The sequence below is a fragment of the Crinia signifera genome, chromosome 5 (assembly GCF_055691185.1).
Source record: "Crinia signifera chromosome 5, ASM5569118v1, whole genome shotgun sequence".
Lineage (NCBI taxonomy): Eukaryota > Metazoa > Chordata > Amphibia > Anura > Myobatrachidae > Crinia > Crinia signifera.
Genome location: NC_139221.1, coordinates 234,846,836 through 234,867,392, shown reverse-complemented (window position 1 = coordinate 234,867,392; position 20,557 = coordinate 234,846,836). Strand labels below are relative to the sequence as shown.

The following is a 20,557-nucleotide window of genomic DNA, read 5'->3' as shown; positions in this document are numbered from 1 at the left end:
TATATACTGGCAATTCAAATGAACAGATCATATATTGGCCACTGTGTGCCCTACCTAGCTCATAAACTCCTCCTGGTAAATGACCAATCTCCTTTAAAAGTGGGCGTTTATAAGTGTATATGTAGGTTTACATATACATTACAAGATGCAGCGTAAAAAAAAAAAAAACACACACACACACACACTTGATGAAGCAAAAAGCATCTTGGCTGCATCCTCTGATTAAACCGTACAGGCAGCATACACTCACTGTAGCAGCAGCTCCCTGTAGCTTATCTCACTTTGAGCAGGACCAATATAATCCGATACTACTAAGTGCAGTTCTAGCAATGTGCGAAATAACCATTACATTTGGTTCCTAAGCAACCAATCTCCTTAAAAAGGTTAATGTCTGACCCCTAGGTTACAGCACAGTATAAAGCGCATGCTATGTATGTATACAAACATGGTGTGACAAAATATCATTCACAATAGCTCTTAAGAAAGTAAAATGTCTGGATATGCTTCAGTTGTAGAACACTTTTCAAGTTCATTGGACTCCCAGACAAAAGGAGTGAGCTGATATTCTGAAAACCGTGGAAGGGAATTTCTATCCTTGAAAGAGCAATTTCCCCAACAGGAGCCTATAGCTTACTGTTTAAATCTGCAGTGCACTACAGGCCTCCCAGGCAAGAAAGGGATTACACTGAACTTCCACTTGCAAACAAAATAGACTTGTATTCCCCCTTCATCGCCCCATGGCTGCCACGATCAGATCACTTGGTCATGACCTATTCAAACAAGACTTGCTTGTTCTCACACTTTAAAACGTATGGAATCTCAAAGTGCAGCCAGGTGATGCAGAGACTTATTGAACCGTTGCCCAAGAGGAATGGGAAAGCTCTGGCAGTCACTGAGGCAGGGACAGTCCATGTGGGAAGATTTCCTTGCTCCTACACTAGGGCCCCCAGAGCTATAAGCTATACAGGGCTGGCACAAACTGATGCACTGCACTGTCTGATCATCTAGTGTACACTTCTAATAGAGCAATGTTTCTTACCATTTGTCTTAGGACCGCAATGTGAGGACACAAGCTCACAAAGCTTATGTTGCAATGCAATTCTTAAGTTTGCAACACAAATTTTCTAGCGCTCCCTAAGAACTCACCTCTTCTGGCAAGCTCATCATATTACAAAACCCCACATAGGGGGGGTATTCAATCTCAGCCACTATTTCCGCAGGTGGAGATCCACCACCGCCTATTCAATGCTGCTGTTTCCGGTAGCATTGAAGACAGACCCCGACAAAGCAGATCAGACTTTAAAACAAAACATGTCAGACCTGTTTTGGTCGGAAACGACCGTTGATTGTCGAATTCACAGATGTTTTTCGACAATCTGCGGCAGTTTTTGCCAATCCAACCAATTTTGGTCACTCAACACCCAGAACCTTGAACTCCTGCTGTTGAGTTACAGTATAGCTGAGCAAAAGGATTGGGACTGTTTAGATGTTCCTACAGTCAGAATCCCAAATTGAATACCCTCATAACCTCCAGTAACATTCATATCCAATTTTATTCCATCAGGACTGTCTTGCAATTTGGCGGGACTGCCACGGTATAGATCAGTGGTAGCCAACCCTAGCCCTCGAGAGCTACCAACAGTTCACATTTTCCAGACAACCTAGCTGCTGCACAGCTGCACTCATTAATCACTGACACATTTTAAAAGATACACAGATGGAGCGAATTATCTCACTTGTGATTCTGTGAGGAGACCTGCAAAACATGCACTGTTGGTAGCTCTCGAGGGCTAGGGTTGGCTACCACTGGTATAGATTCTTATCCTTATGTGTCCCTCCTATTCTACCTATAGATTGTAAACTTGCAAGTAGGGCCCTCCTACCTCTATATCGGTCTGTTACTACCCAGTTTGTTTCATTACTGTGGTTTCCAACTGTAAAGCACAACGGAATATGCTACGCTATACAGATGGAGCGCTTCTCAGCTCAGAGAATCACCAGATTCCCTGAGCTGGCGGAGAGGCGCTTAATCACGCGAGCATCTCACACGCTCGCGTGTCCCGTCCGTAAAGCGGCTGGGAGCCTATTCACTGCCTGTCTCCGCTACAGGGAGTGGGGGCGCGACGTGGAGCCAGTGAGTGGCGCCTCCTGGCAGATGGTGCACAGCGGTGATTGGCGATAGACTCGCCAGGAGCAGCTCTACTGAGAGCTGCTGCATCTGTATAAGAAAGTGTAAATAAATAAATAAAACAAATAAAGTGCACTTCCCTAAATCGCATACTTTTATCCCAAGGGACCCTGAATTTGTACAAATGTAATTTAATGTACTGTAGATTTGAATTATATTATTTGTGACTACACTGGTCTAATACTGGTCTAATATGGGGGGAAATGGTTTCAATGACTGCATTATATAACGCAATCATCTCTACCTATCATCAGCGGTCTACCAGACTATCAAAGAAACCTATGGAGACTACTGTTGCAGGACCAAAAACCCTAATTATAAATATGGGGAATTAATAAATGATGCAGTAATTCTCTGATTGCAGTACTCACAGGATTTATTCCACATATACATTTGATACAACTCTCCAATAGCATTTATTTATATAAATGTAATTATTTGAAAGGTGGTACATGTACAACAGAGAAACTCTGTACTAGCTTACAGCAATGTGTTTGTTAGCAGCTAATCATTAATTTAGAACCATATACACTCAACTTGGCCATAAAACCAAGCAACATAATTGCTGTTCCCTTGGACAGATTGCTCCAATTCTTTTTAGCTCTTTGTGGTGACCACACAAACCAACAACAGTTCTCTTTCACCTTTAAGTTCATCAAAGTCCAATGGCCCAACTCAACTAAAGAACCAAGTGTGCACTAGGTGGATTTCTAACTTCAGTTAATCATGTGGCTGGCTGAAGCGTGACTTATTTTTTTACCTTGGTAAATACAACTATTGTAATATGGTAACATGATAAAATGGTAACCTTTTGAAAAAAAAAACAAAAAAAAAAAAACTTTCAGCACATCTCATATTACGCTCTAAAGCAGTGTTTTTCAACCAGTGTGCCGTGGCACACTAGTGTGCCTTGAGCTGTTCTCAAGTGTGCCCCCAGATCTAGAGATGCCCAAACCCATTTACAGCCACCACCAGTTCAAATGTTATTTACTGGTCTCTTCTTTTCATGTAAAGGGCCAATGTATTTTATTTTTGTTACCTGTGGGGATCAGTGTGATTGTTTTTAATGTGGGGCCAATAGGTTTTTTTTTTCCTGTGGTGGCCAATGTGTTTTGCCCTCTGGGGATCTTAGGGTGTGCCTTGGCAATTTTAAAGTATTATTTAGTGTGCCACAAGGTAAAAAGGTTGAAAATCACTGCTCTAAAGAGACAAAGCCCCCCAAAAATTACCTAGTAAAACTCATGTAGGTTAGGCAAGTAGAACACTCTACCACTTCTATAGAAAACCATATCGTTCATAAATTTACAAGTAATTGCTTTCAGGAGGGAATCCCATACAGTGAAATGGACTAAACTAAAGTAATACCTTAAATTTTCAAGCTCTTGTCTTTTCAAGGGTGACGATGGTGGAGCAGGAAGGAACTTCTCACCTTCATGGTTTTTATTGCTGGGATAATAAACATCAGAATTACAAAAATCAAAACATATGATTTGACTGCAAACAATCAATACATAAATAGCAATAATTATACAAGATGTATAAAATTGCAGCATTCTTATCTACTTTTGCAAACAGGGGTTTGTGGATGGAAGAAGCGCAACCAATTGAAAGAATGCAGCCAATCACACAATGGATGGGGTTACACCTGTCCCCAAAACAACATATACAGTGCAATTTTTGTGTGACGTGGCGTAACTCTTTCAAAAAATGTTCTTGAATTTTACTTTTTAGCAAAATTTATTGGAACAAGACAATACAGGTGGGTGAAAACAAAGACAAATAAAATACAGACAAAACCTGTATGTCTCTGGATAATTCTCAGGATGCAATTCACTTCTGGGTATGGATAATCATTTGGTATCTCACCATCGATGTGGGCTGCGGTGGGCTATGTTTGAGCTCAAAACTGCGGCACCACCGCAGTAGGCTTAGGCGATGGATTCCCCAGTCCAAGAAAGTGCAAGTGCGTCCATAAAGTGTCCAGATAAAGTGCATGTGCCAAGGTGCTCTGTTTTCAAGTTGTGTGTGTGTGTGTGTGTACACACACACACACACATATATACACACACACACATATAGACTTATAAACTTCGGTTGCCTAGCATTGTTGCTTTCAGCATAAAAAATGTTCTGAAAAATTAGGCTTATACTCGAGTATATATGGTATATATATATCTATAGATATATAGATCTAGAGATCTATATCTCTATCTATCGATACACACATGCACATTTGAGCCCTCTAATATTTTAATTATTTATAAACTCTTATCATTTTTTTCCCTGGCAGTATTGCTCCTTTACACTATTTTAAACTGAACAATTAGTCGCTGCAGCCTTATTTACTGTCAACATCTATATATATCTATATAAACAATATATACACTAAACATCGGCACTCACCTTTCCTAGTTTAGGGGTGCCCTATGGCTTGTGACCACATTGTTTAAATGGGGTGCTCCCTGTTTTAACATTTCATAGCTTATGTTAACCATTTCCCTAGATCATAGGTGTCAAACTCAAGGCCCGCGGGCCGAATCCGGCCCGCCAGACCAACTCTACTGGCCCGCGCCGCCAGACCAAGTCTATTGGCCTGCGCTGCGCTGCCAGTCTATAAAGCCGGCTGCCTCCTGAGAACGCTGTGGTGCTGAGCGTTCCCAGGAGTCCAGTGCGCTGCCCGGCGACGTGCGTGATTGCGTCATGCCCGCGCAGTATGCTTAGCCTCAGGCAAAGGAGCGTGGGGTGCGGCTGCGGTGACGGCTGTCCTGCCCCGCCCTGGCGCGCGACGGAGGGGGGATCTTTTTGCCTGCTGCCACACACATCATTGCAGTAAGTGGCTCTCCTTCAAAAAAAAAAATATATATAATAAAAATGTAAGAATGCTGGCTATGGTGTGACTCACCTGCTGCACGCTGCAGCACAGAGTCTTGTCACATGGTGGCTTGGTGGGCTGCTGGTGGCATATTGAAATAAGTATATTTAATGTACTTATTTAATAAATAAGTATTTGAAATATGCTTATTTCAATATGCCACCAGCAATACAGCCCACCAAGCCACCATGTGACAAGACTCTGTGCTGCAGCTTGCAGTAGGTGTGTTATATATTAATAAATATATGAATGATGCTGGCTATGCAGTGACACACCTGCTGTAAGCTGCAGCACAGAGTCTTGTCACATGGTGGCTTGGTGGGCTGCTGGTGGCATATTGAAATAAGTATATTTCATATACTTATTTATTAAATAAGTACATTAAATATACTTATTTCATATACCAGCAATACAGCCCAGCCCAGAGTCTTGTCACATGGTGGGCTGTATTGCTGGTGTATGAAACAAAAATCATTTTTCAATAAATTGCACTTTTGAATATCTACTTGTCATTATTATGACTATGTTTCTGCTTTAAGACCTAGTTATTACTTACAAAACAGTAATAATTGAATGCAGTGACAATAATTTATTACGATAATAAAGAGTGGACGCATAGTCCTATACAACCGGCCCTTTGAGGGTGACCAAACTGCTGATGCGGCCCCCGATGAATTTGAGTTTGACACCCCTGCCCTAGATGATTAGTGACAGGTGTGTTGGTAACTGCTCACATATAAAAGTATAGTCTGCTGTGAGCCTTAGACCAGATAGCATGCCTGGAATCAAACATTAATGTCATAGCTATGCGTATTGTAACCATTTTGAGTGATAGTGTTAGGACCTCCAGAAAAGTGGGGTCCCGTGAAGGGGGCTGCAGCCTTAAATGCATTGATCAATTCAAGAACTAAATTTCCACTATTTATTAATATCAGTTAATTTAGTGTGTGCAGAGCCCCTAAAATGTCTATATATATCTATCTATCTATAAATATCTATATCTATCTATAAATATCTATATCTATCTATCATGGCTAGTGTTCGTGAGTCTCAGAAACACTGCTATCTGCTGGCAGAGAGTGAAACTACATCTTTCTCACACATGCACAAGAAGGTAGCAGACTAGCCTTTAAAGCTAGTCAACGTGTCCTCCGACCTTTTCATACCCCCACTATCCACGTTGGCGTGGAGTTGATTTCAGATAGATATTTCAGATTCAGATAGTGTGGCGAGCGCAGCGAACCCGATGCGTGGCATGCGATGCGATATTTTATCGTACAGTGTGGGTCTGTGGGCCCGGAAATCGGGTCCCATCGCATACCTTAGTGGTATGCGATGCGATGGGCGCCCTGATAATACACAAGTACCCTATTTTTAAATGGCCTGAGTGTCGTTGTACCTGTTTGGATTATTGTACTTTCTTTACTCGGGCACAGAGGCCCGTTTTTGTTCTGTTCAGTGTCTGCAGTGTTGTGTGTGTCTATTAAACGCACACACATACACATACTTTTATAAGAAAGCCCTAAATAAATATATATAATGTGTCAGTGTTAGTAACATAAGGGACCCACCTTGAGGTTCTTCCTGATATGGTAGACGTACATGCATTTTTGGATAATTGTCAGTGTTGGAAGTAAGGGGGTACGGCGTGGTACGGAGTACCTGTAAGAAATATGTTGCAGGTACGCAGTACCACTTACCCCCTGACCCAATGTCATTTCTATTTTTATTTTAAGTCTAAATATAACGCATCCGCAGCCCGCCCATCCCAGCGTTATGATTGGTGCTGTATGCAGCTACCGGCTACTGCTGATTTAGCCTGTCACACTGACAGGCGTCAGCGGCTCTGACAGCATGAAGAGCAGGTTCCACAATTGTAAGCACAAGCTGCCCGGCTCTCCCCCCCCAAGCAAGAACCAACCCATCCCGAGTCATTCCCTTTTTCTGATTCCCTGTCTCATGATGCCACGCCACTATTGTCATTTAGTCACTCCTCTAGCTTTGTGTGACCACGCCCCCTCATGACACATGGCCACACCCATTTTTTGGTGGAAGCTATCTGTATACCGCCAAGAAAAAAAATTCTACTTTCACCACTGATAATTGTTTAAGAATTATTTGTACCCAATGTTAAATTATAATGTTTATTATAATTGTTCTTATTTGTAGTATTCTTGGCACTTGAATGTGCACATGCAGGTTTCTTTTTTCCAAGTAGCACAAGAATAATAGCACCTCCTATGTTTACTATTATATTGTACAGTCCAGCCCAAACCTGCCCAGGCTATAAGAAGTTATGTTTGTCACCATTTACCTGCATGCCTCACTGCTTTCCCCACTGGTGTCTGTGTTGCCTGTCTGACTGACATTTTTTGCACCATTTTCTTTATTAGCGTCTTGTTGGTCCTCAGGCAAAAGGAGTAATGCGTTTCTTAAACAAATTGCAGCAAACTCCATACTGGCAACTGGAATAGCAGAGGATTCCCCATCACTGGAGAGGATAAAAAAAAAAGTGAAAATATTATACAAGGCAACAGTATGATTTAAAGTGTCAGTCTTTAATTTGGTTTCCTCCTCCACTAGATTCCCCATTTCATGTTATCATATAGATTATTCATTTGCAATAGACAATGGGCTAAAGTTCCAGCTTTCACAAACTGATGCTTCCGAGTGTGATCCACCAAAAATGTAAAAAGCTGCTGATATTATAAGTAAAATTCACTATATAGGGTATCATTAGCTGGAGTAATTTTTTTGTACAGAAAAAAAAAAAAGGTACTTGTGGATTATCACGGCTCCCATCGCATGCCATCGAATGCGATTTTTACCGATTTTTGCAGTTATTAGTCAAAATCGCATACGATTTTTCACTGAAAAGCATCCAAATGCATTGGAATTAGTATGAAACATGTTCAATGGCACCCAAATGGCATTTTTGAGGCTGTACCACCCCAACTATCAACGCGAACCCGAAGCGTGGCGAGCGCAGCGAGCCTGCGAGGGGCGGCGGTACGTGTCCTACGACCTTTTCATACCCCCACTATCCACGTCTGCGTGGAGTTGAGAATAAAAAGTGTGGCGAGCGCAGTGCGCCACTGAGCCCGAAGCGTGGCGAGTGCAGCGAGCCCCGCGAGGGGACGCGGACACCTGTGAAGCCCGTGAGGGGACGCGTATACCTGTGAAGGTATCCGCGTGCGCTCGCCACGCTTTGGGCTCGGTGGCTCGCTGCGCTCGCCACACTTTCTATTCTCAACTCCATGCCGACGTGGATAGTGGGGGTATGAAAAGGTCGTAGGACGCGGGCTCGCTGCGCTCGCCACGCTTCGGGTTCGCGTTGATAGTGGGGTGGTACAGCCTCAAAAATGCCATTTGGGGGCCATTGAACTTGTTATATACTAATTCCAATGCATTTGGATGCTTTTCAGTGAAAAATCGTATGCGATCGCATGCAATGCGATTTTTTCGCATACGATGGCCATCGTGGGAGCCGTGATAATCCACAAGTACCAAAAAAAAAAGTTATTGTAATTTTTACCGATCGTCATTATCAGGTTTTTCAATTATAGACCAAATTTTTCCATGCAAAAAAAATTACCTTTTTTTTTTTAATTGCATTGAAGCATCGGTTAAAATACAAAATCACCTATGTTTGCATGAAAATACACAGTATCTGTGAAAACACATGGACATGTGTATTTGTGAGATAGGGATATAAAAAAAATGCTTAGTTATTAGGGATTTGGATTTGCCTGAATCATAAATGCTCGATGTTGTCATTGGGATCAATAGGATAGCCCAGGATAGTCAATGAGCTGCAGTAAATTAACACGACTAGTTGGATCTGCCCCTATAATGTATGTTTTAAATTGACATTGAGGAGTGGGCACAGGACCCTACAATTCAATTATACCCCTTTTACACCAGCCCTAATAACCCGGGTTTCTGGGTTGAACACTGGTTGTACCCAGATCGCAGTGCAGTGTAAACGTGTAACCAGGGTCGACGCGACCAGGGTCCCATTCACTGCAAAGGAAAAGCTGGCGCTGGGAGATGCTGTTTCCAGATATTAATCTAGCTTTTCAAGTAACTGGACATTAGAGCAATGCACAGGGTAAGCAAAACGAAAAGAAAACCCGATAAAAAAAAAAAAAGTAAAGTAAACTATAAAAACAGACTGTTTGTTCCCGTGAAGGTAATAAAAACCCACTATAAGCGAATTGTTAATTTATCTCATACTGGGGGGACAAGTTACGATTAAATCCACTTAACAAATTGTCCACCACATCTGTGGGTAGATAATTTAATTTGGGTAAATAAGTCTAGATTTTACAAAATAGAATAGCCATTGTATTATATAGCTGCATATTACTGTAAATGGTCCACAAAAGTGTTTATAGCATGTCATCCCCATGTTATGTTCCCATTTTAATTTAAAATAAATAAGAATTATAGACCAAAATGAACATTGCCCCCTAGTGGCCACACTGTAGCTGTACCTGGCAGGGACTTTAGCATGAAGGCTTGAACAGCATGCCTTTTTAGTTATCAGTTTTATATATTATTTCAGTACCTTCAACAGAAACATTTATGCTTCTTGGTAGACAAAAATCTGTTATGTGAAATAGTCACTTAATATTTTACGGTCTAAACTGCCTCAAGAACGAATGGACATTTCCAGCAGTTACCACACTTCATGAAAAATTGCACAAAATGAATATTGTTTGTGCCCAGGCAGCTCATGTGACAGACATGTGAAACGGAAATACTCACTTGTACAGGAGATTCTGAACGGACTGCGAAGCTAAGACTATTTTCCGGTGATAACCTTGACCCACTATGGATTGTACTATGCCCTTCTTGCTTGGTAGACCTTTTGTTTCTTGCTCAAATGTCTGGAAAGTAAAAAATATTTACTTGGTCATATGTATAAATAACAAGGAAATATATTATAAAAACAAACATCTATGTTTTAAATGCTGGTGGTATTACCCATAGATGAACTATAGAGGTATGCATTCCTACATTAGCTATAGCAGAGATCGTAAGCGAATCAGGAAACCTCAATGAGACATAAATGTAAGGAATCATTCTACGCGCTAGCATGCAGTAACAACACTGCAACAACACTGCAACTCAATCGTAGTAGTGGTAGTCCACAGAATTATAGAGCGGAGCAGGCTACTACTTCCTGAGACTAGTTTACACAGTCATCACAGCTAGGAAATACTAGTTACACCTTACCTGTACATTTACACAGGCACTAAGAAGAGCACAAAAACAAACTGTGGAATCATTTCAAGAATAAAGGTGTAATTTGTACACACTTTTGTAATTCTGTATTTTTTAATTCTGTATTTGTTAAAGTTACAATTAGTGGCCAGCTTCCAGGTAAAGCGCTATTCAACCCTATAGATTGTAAGCTTGCAGCAGAGCCCTCCTACCTCCAAGTCTGTCTGTTGTTACCCAGACACTGTAAATAAATAAAATTAGTGGCCCACGGCAAGCTGTCAATTAGCCTCAAGGCATGACTTTGTGCAAATTTCTGCCTGTACCTCCACATTTAAGGCTGCCATTCACTAGTGCGATAAACACTTTTATTGCGATTCCGATGCATTGCACATCACGTCATTTACCAGCGACTGCAATGCGAGAAGCATTCCCATACACCTTACATCGCACATCCTATGGGCTACCATGAATATTCATCGTAGCCCTTGCTGGTATCGCAAAAAAATGTATCGTATGAGATCCTGCCGCCCAGGAGCTGCTAGGTGAGTTTATGGGGTATTGCATGCGATAGCTCGTCCTAGTGTATGGGGGCCTTAAGTAGTGCATCAGATTTAATCGTAGGCTTACGATGGGCCACTAACTGAATAGTCCCAGGAAAATGTTATTTACAGTAGGAAGTGCCAGGAACCTGGTCTAGTGCACCCGTGTGCCTAAACACTCTGGATTTGACCAAATTTGTTGTGATCCTGTGAGTGTAATGAAATTTGAAAACTTTGCACAAACCCAAACACCAAGGAAATGCAAATTCTATTCAGTTCTCATGGTGAAGGAATGCACATTTTCTACTTTTTCACATTCTCAGAGGGCTTGCACAATCAAAAAAGGCAAATTTCCTCAGAAAAATATACGAGTTTGGATTTGTATTGCACATGCAATCTTAAGGGCGAATGTGCCGTGAATGCGGCTTACTCACACCTAACTGGATTGTCCCCTTTCTGTGAAAGCAAATCTACCAATTAAAAATGACAGATGAGAACACACACAAACACGTATCTATATGTTACACAACACAGACATGTCAAATCTGATAGCTCAGTAACTACCTGCATGTGTGTAGCCCAGGGGCTCCCAATCTTTTTTGATTCACGGCACCCTAGAAAATCAGACTTTTTTTCACGGCACCCCTAGGTCAATTTTTTTTAATTTTGATTGGGTTTATATGCGATTCTTAGTGGCAGTTATGTGGTAAAGGGCAGGATTTGCTTCTGTTGGTACACATTCTATGATTGCCAACTACCAGCACTGGTTTTGCTCATAAATAATTAACCACTAATAATTTGAGTTGGTCCTAGACCACCAAGCCGTGGCACCCCTACATGTGTCCTGAGGCACCCCAGGGAGCCACGGCACACAGTTTGGGAACCACTGGTGTAGCCATTAGTCTGAAAGTCAATACTACTTCAGGGGTATTCAATCCAGGATTCCGACTGTTGGAACGTCCCGACAGTCGGCATCCCGGCCAGTTTTGGTCTGATCCAACAGTAACTAGACAGTCTGATTTCAGTGTTCAGACTGTCAAAGTCCGGTGGAAATGGCCGCGGATTGTCCTAAAAACGGCTGTGAATTAGACAACCCACAGCAGTTTCTGACAAAACAGATCCGACAGCCTTTAATGCTGTCATTAATGGATACTCAATGTGTACTACAATATTACTTCTGTATCGTTGGAGTGAAAAGGTACAGAATAGCAAATAGAAAAGGAAAAAGAAATCCTTAAAAAAAGTACGAGGGGTGATTGAAAAGTACGCGTTAGGTTAAAAAAAAAAAAAAACATTTTGTTGGCGGAAAATCTTGATTTTTCAACAGTCCACTTTTAACTCGATACACTTGGCCCAACGATATTCCAACTTTTTTAAGCTCTCCAAAAATATGATGCAAAATCTCTTTCCACTGAGCCATTTTTCCAAGTTTGGAAAAAGGAAGAGGTCGCAGTGGGCCAAATATGAAGAATACGGTGGATGCAGCAGTAATTCGTAGCCTAAATTCCACCAATTTCATTGTGGCGATGTGGGACAAGTGTGCCGGCGCATTGTCGTGGTGGAACAGCACTTTTTTCTTAACCAAATGGTGCCATTTTCTCTCTTCAATGCGTCGTCGAATCTGCCCAATAATTCAGCATAATACTGCCCTGTGATCGTTCTTCCCTTTTCCAATGCCTTTTGAATCCCAGAAAACGGTAGCCATGACCTTTTCCGGCCGACGTTCGCAGTCCATGGTTTTGACTGTTCCTTTCTTTCTGGATTGTAGTGATGGATCCAGGTTTCATCAACAGTCACGTAACAACACAAACTCCTTTGGATAGTGCTTAAACAGGTCCAAACACTGCTGTGAAGTTGTCATTCAATTCTGCTTGTTGTCCAAAGAGAGAAAATGCGACATCCATCTTGCAGATAGCTTTGTCATGCCCAAATGTTCATGTAGGATATTCTGCACACAGTCAAATGAGATGCCTTCGGCGACCTGGACACTTCATCGAGAACGGAAGTACGACCACGCTTGAATTCATTGAACCAATATCTGATGGTTGACATTGAAGGTGAAAGGTCCCCATAAATGGGTTTCCAAATTCTCTGATTCCCTCACACCTCTTAGCATCCAAAAACAAGAATCTAATCACTGATCGGTACTGCACTTTCTCCATAGAAAGTAAAAGCTCAAACTTGCTCACTTCCAACAGCTACCAAAACAAAAAGTACACAATTAATTTATCTGAAATCCGGACAGTTGTTTGACAGATGACACCAAACGATGATATACAGGTTTGACATCAGTGTCGCCATCTGTCTTTAAACACTGGTACTTCTAAATGACCCCTTGTACAAGTATACATTTATACTTCTCTCTATTAAACTCGGGTTTTAATTTTTTTAAACGGCCCCAAAAGTCCACAGAATAAGGTTTTTTTTTTTACATCTGCGGGTCACTAGATCATTTAAATGGAAAATACAGAAACATCCAGAGCAGGAAAGAGACAAAAGTTAGCCCAAGCCGAAAACCTTGGCAGTTTCAATTTGTCTGGGAGTGAATAAGAGTTTGCAGAACTTGGAGTGTGCGGCGCAGTCCTTTTTTTGGAAAGCAGAAGCAAAGGAGGACCATGCTCAGGACCAGGGACAGCACGCAAAGCTAGTGGAGATCCGGACTTGCATTTTTTTGGATTTTTACATAGGTAAGGTTATTATTAGGGAAGGTTATTGATGGTTTTTTTTATTTCTTGCTTTCATAACATGCGCTCATTTGGTTTTAGAGGTTTTTAGATTAGTTTCTTCTTTCGGAATTGAGGTGTGTACCTTTTCTGGTAGTAATTTATTTTTTGTGCTAGGAGTAATATTGCGCTACTTCAATTGTCAGCATATATTTGCAAAGGCTCGGTGGCCTACGTTGTATATATATTTGGGCATATCGTCTAAGATATTTAATCTACATTATAATGTGTGGCCGGAGCTTACTGTCTTTGCTGCATTTTTAGCTAGCCACATGTTTTGCCTGCCACCATGGCACATGACACCCACATCACCTTGTATTATCAGGAGTGTCCCTATGGATTCACACTCGCCATTGATGGCAAATGCAACCATAGGCAAACCTAATGGTCATTATGGCTTAACTTGTTTTGATGTAGTTTAAAAATGCAAATTGCCTACAAAAAAACTGCTTCCAGAGCAGCAGACTGCAATATGCTGTTATCTCCCTGAAGTCTCAAAAAAAGGAGTAAGAGCTCTGAGGTAAACAGAGGATTGTGGGAATAATAAACATTACATGGCAACAAACAACAATGCATCATGGGATAATATGCCCCATCATGGAAACAAGACAGAAATGCCAATATTATTGGACAAAGCATAAAACTCCTCCAAAAAGGGCAGGATACATACTGTAGGTGACACATCAACACATGATTTAAGAACATGAACATCAAAATTGACAGTTACATTTTTTAAAGTACCCTTGTCACGACAATCAACACTTTCTAGAGGAAATGGCCGTAAAAGTGTTTGTAAGCTTGCGTAAACATCTTGAATATTGAACATTAAATAGGTTTGTGAATATATCTTGACAGATCGAACACAAATCGGCTCGGTATGTTGCAAAAGGCACATTTCGAAGTGTGAGAGAAACTAAAAAAAAAAAACATGCCACGTGAAAACGACTTACGCAAAAACATTGAATACGCAAAAGCAAAACGACAACAACAAAAATAAACATCTCGCAAAAAAAAGAAAAAGAAAAAAAGACTTGGACCGGGATTGCATACCCCGCTTGTGCCTAATCATATTTGTCCATAAAGGCTGGGAACCTCTGGAGCAGCGATTTGGCAGGATGAAATGAGAGGTGGTTGCAACTGTGAGTCATCTGATATGGACTGTATAGACACGAGGTGTCAATGACATTTCTGAGAGTTGTGGAGGCAAGAATGGAATAAAAGATTCAAAACTAGGAAACGAGAACAGAAAAGTGACAGAAATGTCAGATATTAGGAGATTGCTGAGTTTTTGGCTGCATCTTGGGACATAGCCTAGTAATATTCTGAAAGTGGAAGCAGCAGGACTGGGAGAAAGACTGTGTGCAAAGTCAAGGAGTGTGGACTGTTAGGTTGACAGGTGTAGGTCGACACATGAAAAAGGTTGACATCATCAAAAACTTTTCCTGTGTCAACCACTGGCATTTCAACCTTGTGCTTGAGTCAACCTTTGGTCAGTGTTGACCTAGACCATGTTGACCTTTTCATGTGTCAACGTATTGCTTTTCGACCTATCAACCAGATACAAAATTCAAGACCGCATATTGATGAGGGGATATTGAGGAAAGTTAGTGATGTTCAGAGAGAGGTCTTTGAAGGCATCTATAAGCAATGGCACACAGAAATAACTACATATTAAGATAAAACTCAAAATAAAAATGTTATATTGACAGAATGAATTTACTTACCCCCTTATTGGCAGCTATACAGCACTCTGCTAATCTTAACCAGAGGCGAGGGTTTGAGTGATACACTTGAACAGCTTCTATCAAACATTCAAAGGCTGCTAGCGGTCGTCCAATGTGCAGAAGCTGAATACCGCAGTTATAGAGCAACTCGTAGCGTTTGTTGGTCAACAGTGTACACATCGGTCTGCCTGAAAATTTCTTCCCTGATAAATACAACAGACACCGGCTTTAAGAATTTATGTAGCATGGATAGTTCATTATGAAAATTATATATTTTAAGATATACAGTGCATCTGGAATGTAGTCAAAGTGCCTTCAAAGATTGAATAAATTATTCTACACAATATCCCATAATGAAGTTTATTCAAAAATAGAAATGACATGTACATAAGTAGTCACTACATTTGCACAATACTTAGCACCTTTGGCAGCAATTACAGCCTTGAATATAATGCCACAAGCTTAGCACACCTATCTTTGGACAGTTTCGCCCGGTTCTCGTTGCAGCACCTCTCAAACTCCAATAGGTTGGATGGGAAGCGTTGGTGCACAGCCATTTTCAGATCTATCCAGAGATGTTCAATTTAACTCAAGTCTGAGCTCCTACTGTGCCACTCAAAGGACATTCACAGAGTTGTCCTGAAGACACTCCTTTGATATCTTGGCTTTTGAGCTTGGAATCGTTGTCCTGAACCATCACAGCAGTCTGAGGTCAAGAGCATTCTGGAGCAGGTTTTTATCCAGGATGTCTCTGTACATTGCTGCATATAATCTTTCCCTCTATCCTGACTAGTCTCCCAGTTCCTGCTGCTGAAAAACATCTCCACAGCATGATGCTGACACCACCATGCTTCACTGTAGGGGATGCGGTCATTTGGTCTACTGCATTATGGTCGACAGTCATTAGGTCGAATCCATTAGGTCGACATGCTAAAAGGTCGACATGACTCTAGGTCGACATGGGAAAAGGTCGACATGATTCTAGTTCGAAAGGTCATTAGTTCGACAGGTCATTAGTTCGACAAGGTCATTAGTTCGACAAGGTCATTAGTTCGACATTGTCTATGTCGACATTCACAAGGTCGACATGGAGTTTTTCACTGTTTTTTGAGCCAACATGTGCCTACAGGCGGTATTTCATGCCCTACCATCCACTAGGGCGTGGTGGGAGAATAAAATAGTGTGCCGAGCGTAGCGAGGCACCGTGCCCGACGCATCGCGAGCGCAGCGAGCGATGCGAGGGGATGCAGTGCACTTTAAACTGTGTCCATGTCGACTGTGTTGACATTCAGGTAAAAAATCAGTGAAAAACCCCATGTCGACCTTGTGAATGTCGACATAGACAATGTCGAACTAATGACCTTGTCGAACTAATGACCTGTCGAACTTTTGACCTTTCGACCTAGAATCATGTCGACCTTTTCCCATGTCGACCTAGAGTCATGTCGACCTTTTAGCATGTCGACCTAATGGATTCGACCTAATGACTTTCGACCATAATGCAATAGACCAAATGATCCCAACCCCACTGTAGGGATGGTATTTGCCTGGTGATGAGCAGTGCCTGGTTTCCTCCAAATAGGACGCCTGGCATTCATGCCAAAGAGTTCAGTCTTTGTCTCATCAGACCAGAAAATTTTGTTTCTTATGGTCTGAGAGTCCTTCAGATGATAGGTGGAAACAGGAGGAACCTGAGCTTCATGGCAAAGGTTGTGAATACTTATGTAAAAAAAAAAAAAAAACTTTTCACGGTGTCATTATGGGATATTGCACATAGAATTTTGAGGGGAAACTTTCATTTATTCCAATTTTGAAATAAGGTTGTAACATAACAAAATGTGGAAAAAGTGAAGTGCTGTGAATGCCGTCCGGATGCACAGTACATAATCTGAATTTAAAAGTAATTTACATCTAAAAATATATCTTTATTGTTGGCTCAATAAACCCCTCATAAGCAACAAATGATAACACAAATGAGTACCGATATATTTCCTGGCTTCAATACCCAACATTTCTCCATTGTAGGCAAGCATATAAAAAATTTACCTCATGGAAATGTGTAACAAAAGCGCTTAAAAAATAAAATATTTAAACATTCAGACTCAATGCTATCAATATACCAGTGCTAAACAATTGACAAATACCCAGCATGCCCCTGGTATGTTGGGTAACATATTTGAATTAGTTACTTTATTAATGTCATATTTGTAAAATGCAGCAGGAAGTGTATAATTTGTGCCTGGCTACAGCTAGTCATCTATAACATGTATAACAAGACAAGGCCTCACCTGGGTCGGCAGGCGTGGATAACTGTGCACATGCATTGTCATTTTCCTGAATAGCCTTTTTGAAGTAGAAGAGACCTAAATTGTGTTTTCCCATTGCAAAATGAATGCAACCAAGATTGTTCCAGAACATGCATCGAACACATTCACCTAAAATTAGAAACACTCTACATGTTAGATATGTATCCTTACTGTTGATGCTAAGTGCAAATCACATTGAGATACAACATTTATTATTGTCCATCCTTAAAACAGTAATTAACTTATTTTTACAATAGCTACTGTACAGATTGAAAAGGCAGAAATTTTGAAACTTTAACCCAACAGCATTCATGAGAATGTATTTTATATATTCACCACAAACCAGTGACATTCATGATCAATATCCATTAGACATAATGGATATTCATGAGCACCTGGTACCTAGTGATTTAATAGGCTGGATTCTCTGGGATATGGGTTCAGCCAAACAGCTGAGTGAGGCAATGGCTACACACTAAGCACACATCAGAGAAATGAGAATAAAGTACTGTATAACATGCCTTATACACTAAGTGCATCTGTCATTAGATGCACACTGCAGTATATAGGATATGCTGTCCACTTACCCAGTGTAGATAAATGCCTACTTCATATAGTCAAGCCAAATCACTCCCATTAATCTTATAATGAACATCGCATAAAACAATGTCTAAAATATGATGTACGTGTGATAACTTTGTACAGAATGGGTACACCTTTTCACGAAAACCATAAGAAATCTCCTATTACCATTAATTTAATACAATAAATAGAAAATTACAAAAAAAAAACAGCAGCAGTGTCGAAATGCGTTTGATCATGCAACAGAGTTTTCAGGCAAGGTACACATTAGTAATTATGCTGAGGGACGGGACAATTTCCAATTGTTTCGGTCCATCGCAGATTGTTGGCACACACTAGACAAGGTATGTCCAACCTTGGCCCTCCAGCTGTTTGTTAAACTACAAGTCACATCATGCCTTGCCACAGTTTTGCTATTCGGGAATGCTAACAACTATTCCAAGGCATACTGGGATGTGTAGTTTCACAACAGCTGGAGGGCCAAGGTTGGACATGCCTGCACTAGATGATTTAATGAATGAGAGATTATTTCTTCCTTCATTAACCCATTGGGTTCCAACGTTGCTGTGAGAAATGTGCAAAATATCCACTAAAAATGCCAGGTCACTTGATTGAAGTTTAGTTAAATATTGCGTCCAAAAAAACACAATTTATGCAAGCAAGGTTGGCACTCAAAAGGGTTAATGTGCAGACAATATCGTAGATTGACCACGCAATATTGTATATAGTCACCCTTTAAACAAGCTTAACTGCATGTCGTTTAAATTTGACATATCAATATATTTTTGTAATGTGCACCCCAGCTTAGGTTTTAAAACTCATAACATTACTTGTACTACTTTCCAAACCGTATACATCATACTTTTTACCCTTTTTGTAGGAATTACAGTTACAAAAGGTGGCAAAGGTAGGACATGAGACGAACATAGGCAGGATAAGGTTTATAAAAAATGTAAAAAAAAAAAATAAAAAAAAAAAAGCAATAAATTTTTTTTTTTTTTTTTTTTTATCTGCTATTGGTAATGTAATACATTTTCATCACTGTAGTGAGTGTTCATTTTAAAAACACACAGTAACAGTATATACTATTACTTACCTAGCAAAGACACACATATAAAAAAAAAAAAAAAAAAAAAAAAGACACATGGCCTAACTGTAAGGGGTGTGGCCCCACAAGAAAATAAACCCTAGTTTGGCACCCGGCACTCTCAGACATTGACCACCATAGGAGAAAAATTGGCATTAGTGTGGCATTACTAGATCCTTGTCTGGCAACACTAATGATTTGGAGAACAATAAAAATCCCTTTGCGGACAGTACCTTAATCCAAATACACAGCACTACATCATCTTGTAGCATCCAAAGTTCTGTTAAGCAATGTGATTCCGGCAAGCTCACAGGTTTGTACTGACTTTTACATTATTGGTGCTTTAAATCTGTAACCGAGGTCACTGGGAGTCTAATAAAAGTTACTCAATTTACCTGTTTTCATGAATCCTGGATGCTCAGCAATATTTGAAGAGTTAAGAAGCTTCACAGCTTTTCGATAGTTTCCTCTGAGGTACTCAAAATTACTCTTCAAAAATAGTGATGGGGCTGACTGTAAAACAATAAATGCCATCATATTAGGAAAACATACAAACATCAATGAAATGTATACTAAAAATAAATGTTGAGAGTCTATTAAAGACCATTAAGGCCCCCCAAAAAAATATGAAGCATTAACAATTTGCATGTTTTCACTTATTACAGGCATAAATGTATAAAGAGAAGTACATCTCAGCAAGGTACTTCAGACAGAGAAACATGGACAGTGAAACATAGCACCGCATCCCCTCACATGGCTCACTACGCTCGACTAGGGATGCCAATCCCAGGGCATTTTTTCAATCCCGGGATCCGGGATTGAAAAATGCTCAATCCCGGGATTCCCGGGATTGGCATCCCCACAAAAAAAAAAAAAAAACATTTTTAGCATAGGACCCACCCCGGCCGACCCGCACATCTACTTACATTAGGGTGTGGGCGGGCGGCCGGGAGTGGGTTTGGAGGTGCACGGTGCCTCCCGGCAAGTGCACCTCCATAGAAGACAGCAGGCGGGCGGAGGCAGGCGGGCGGCGGACAAGAGGCGGGTAGGCGGTCACTGGTGACGTGTGGCCTGCGCAGCCTGACCTCTACTGTCACGCTACACAGGACGCACGCCGGGTCAGGTTACGGGAACAGCCGGGCAGCGTCTGAGCGAGTGCCCAGACGCTGCCCGGCATTAGACTGCGCATGCGCAGTCTAATCCCGAAATCCCGGGATTGGATTCTCCAATCCCGGGATTGAAATCCCGGACTTTTTTAGGCCAAATCCCGGGATCCCGGGATTGGCCACACTACGCTCGACACACTA

The 20,557-nt window shown here is 41.1% G+C and overlaps 1 protein-coding gene across 5 annotated transcripts in view; it reads right to left on the bottom strand.

The window, feature by feature from the left end:
- CNOT10 (CCR4-NOT transcription complex subunit 10) overlaps positions 1–20,557 on the bottom strand; it is an 83,449-nt gene that overhangs the window by 34,999 nt on the left and 27,893 nt on the right. For all 5 annotated transcript variants that reach the window (XM_083188659.1, XM_083188661.1, XM_083188662.1 and 2 more), the window contains 6 exons: positions 19,646–19,763; positions 17,564–17,710; positions 15,276–15,478; positions 9,831–9,952; positions 7,375–7,551; positions 3,554–3,634 (listed from right to left, as the gene is read on the bottom strand). In XM_083188659.1, coding sequence (XP_083044785.1) covers positions 3,554–3,634; positions 7,375–7,551; positions 9,831–9,952; positions 15,276–15,478; positions 17,564–17,710; positions 19,646–19,763 — 848 coding nt within the window. The remainder of the gene's footprint in view (positions 1–3,553; positions 3,635–7,374; positions 7,552–9,830; positions 9,953–15,275; positions 15,479–17,563; positions 17,711–19,645; positions 19,764–20,557) is intronic.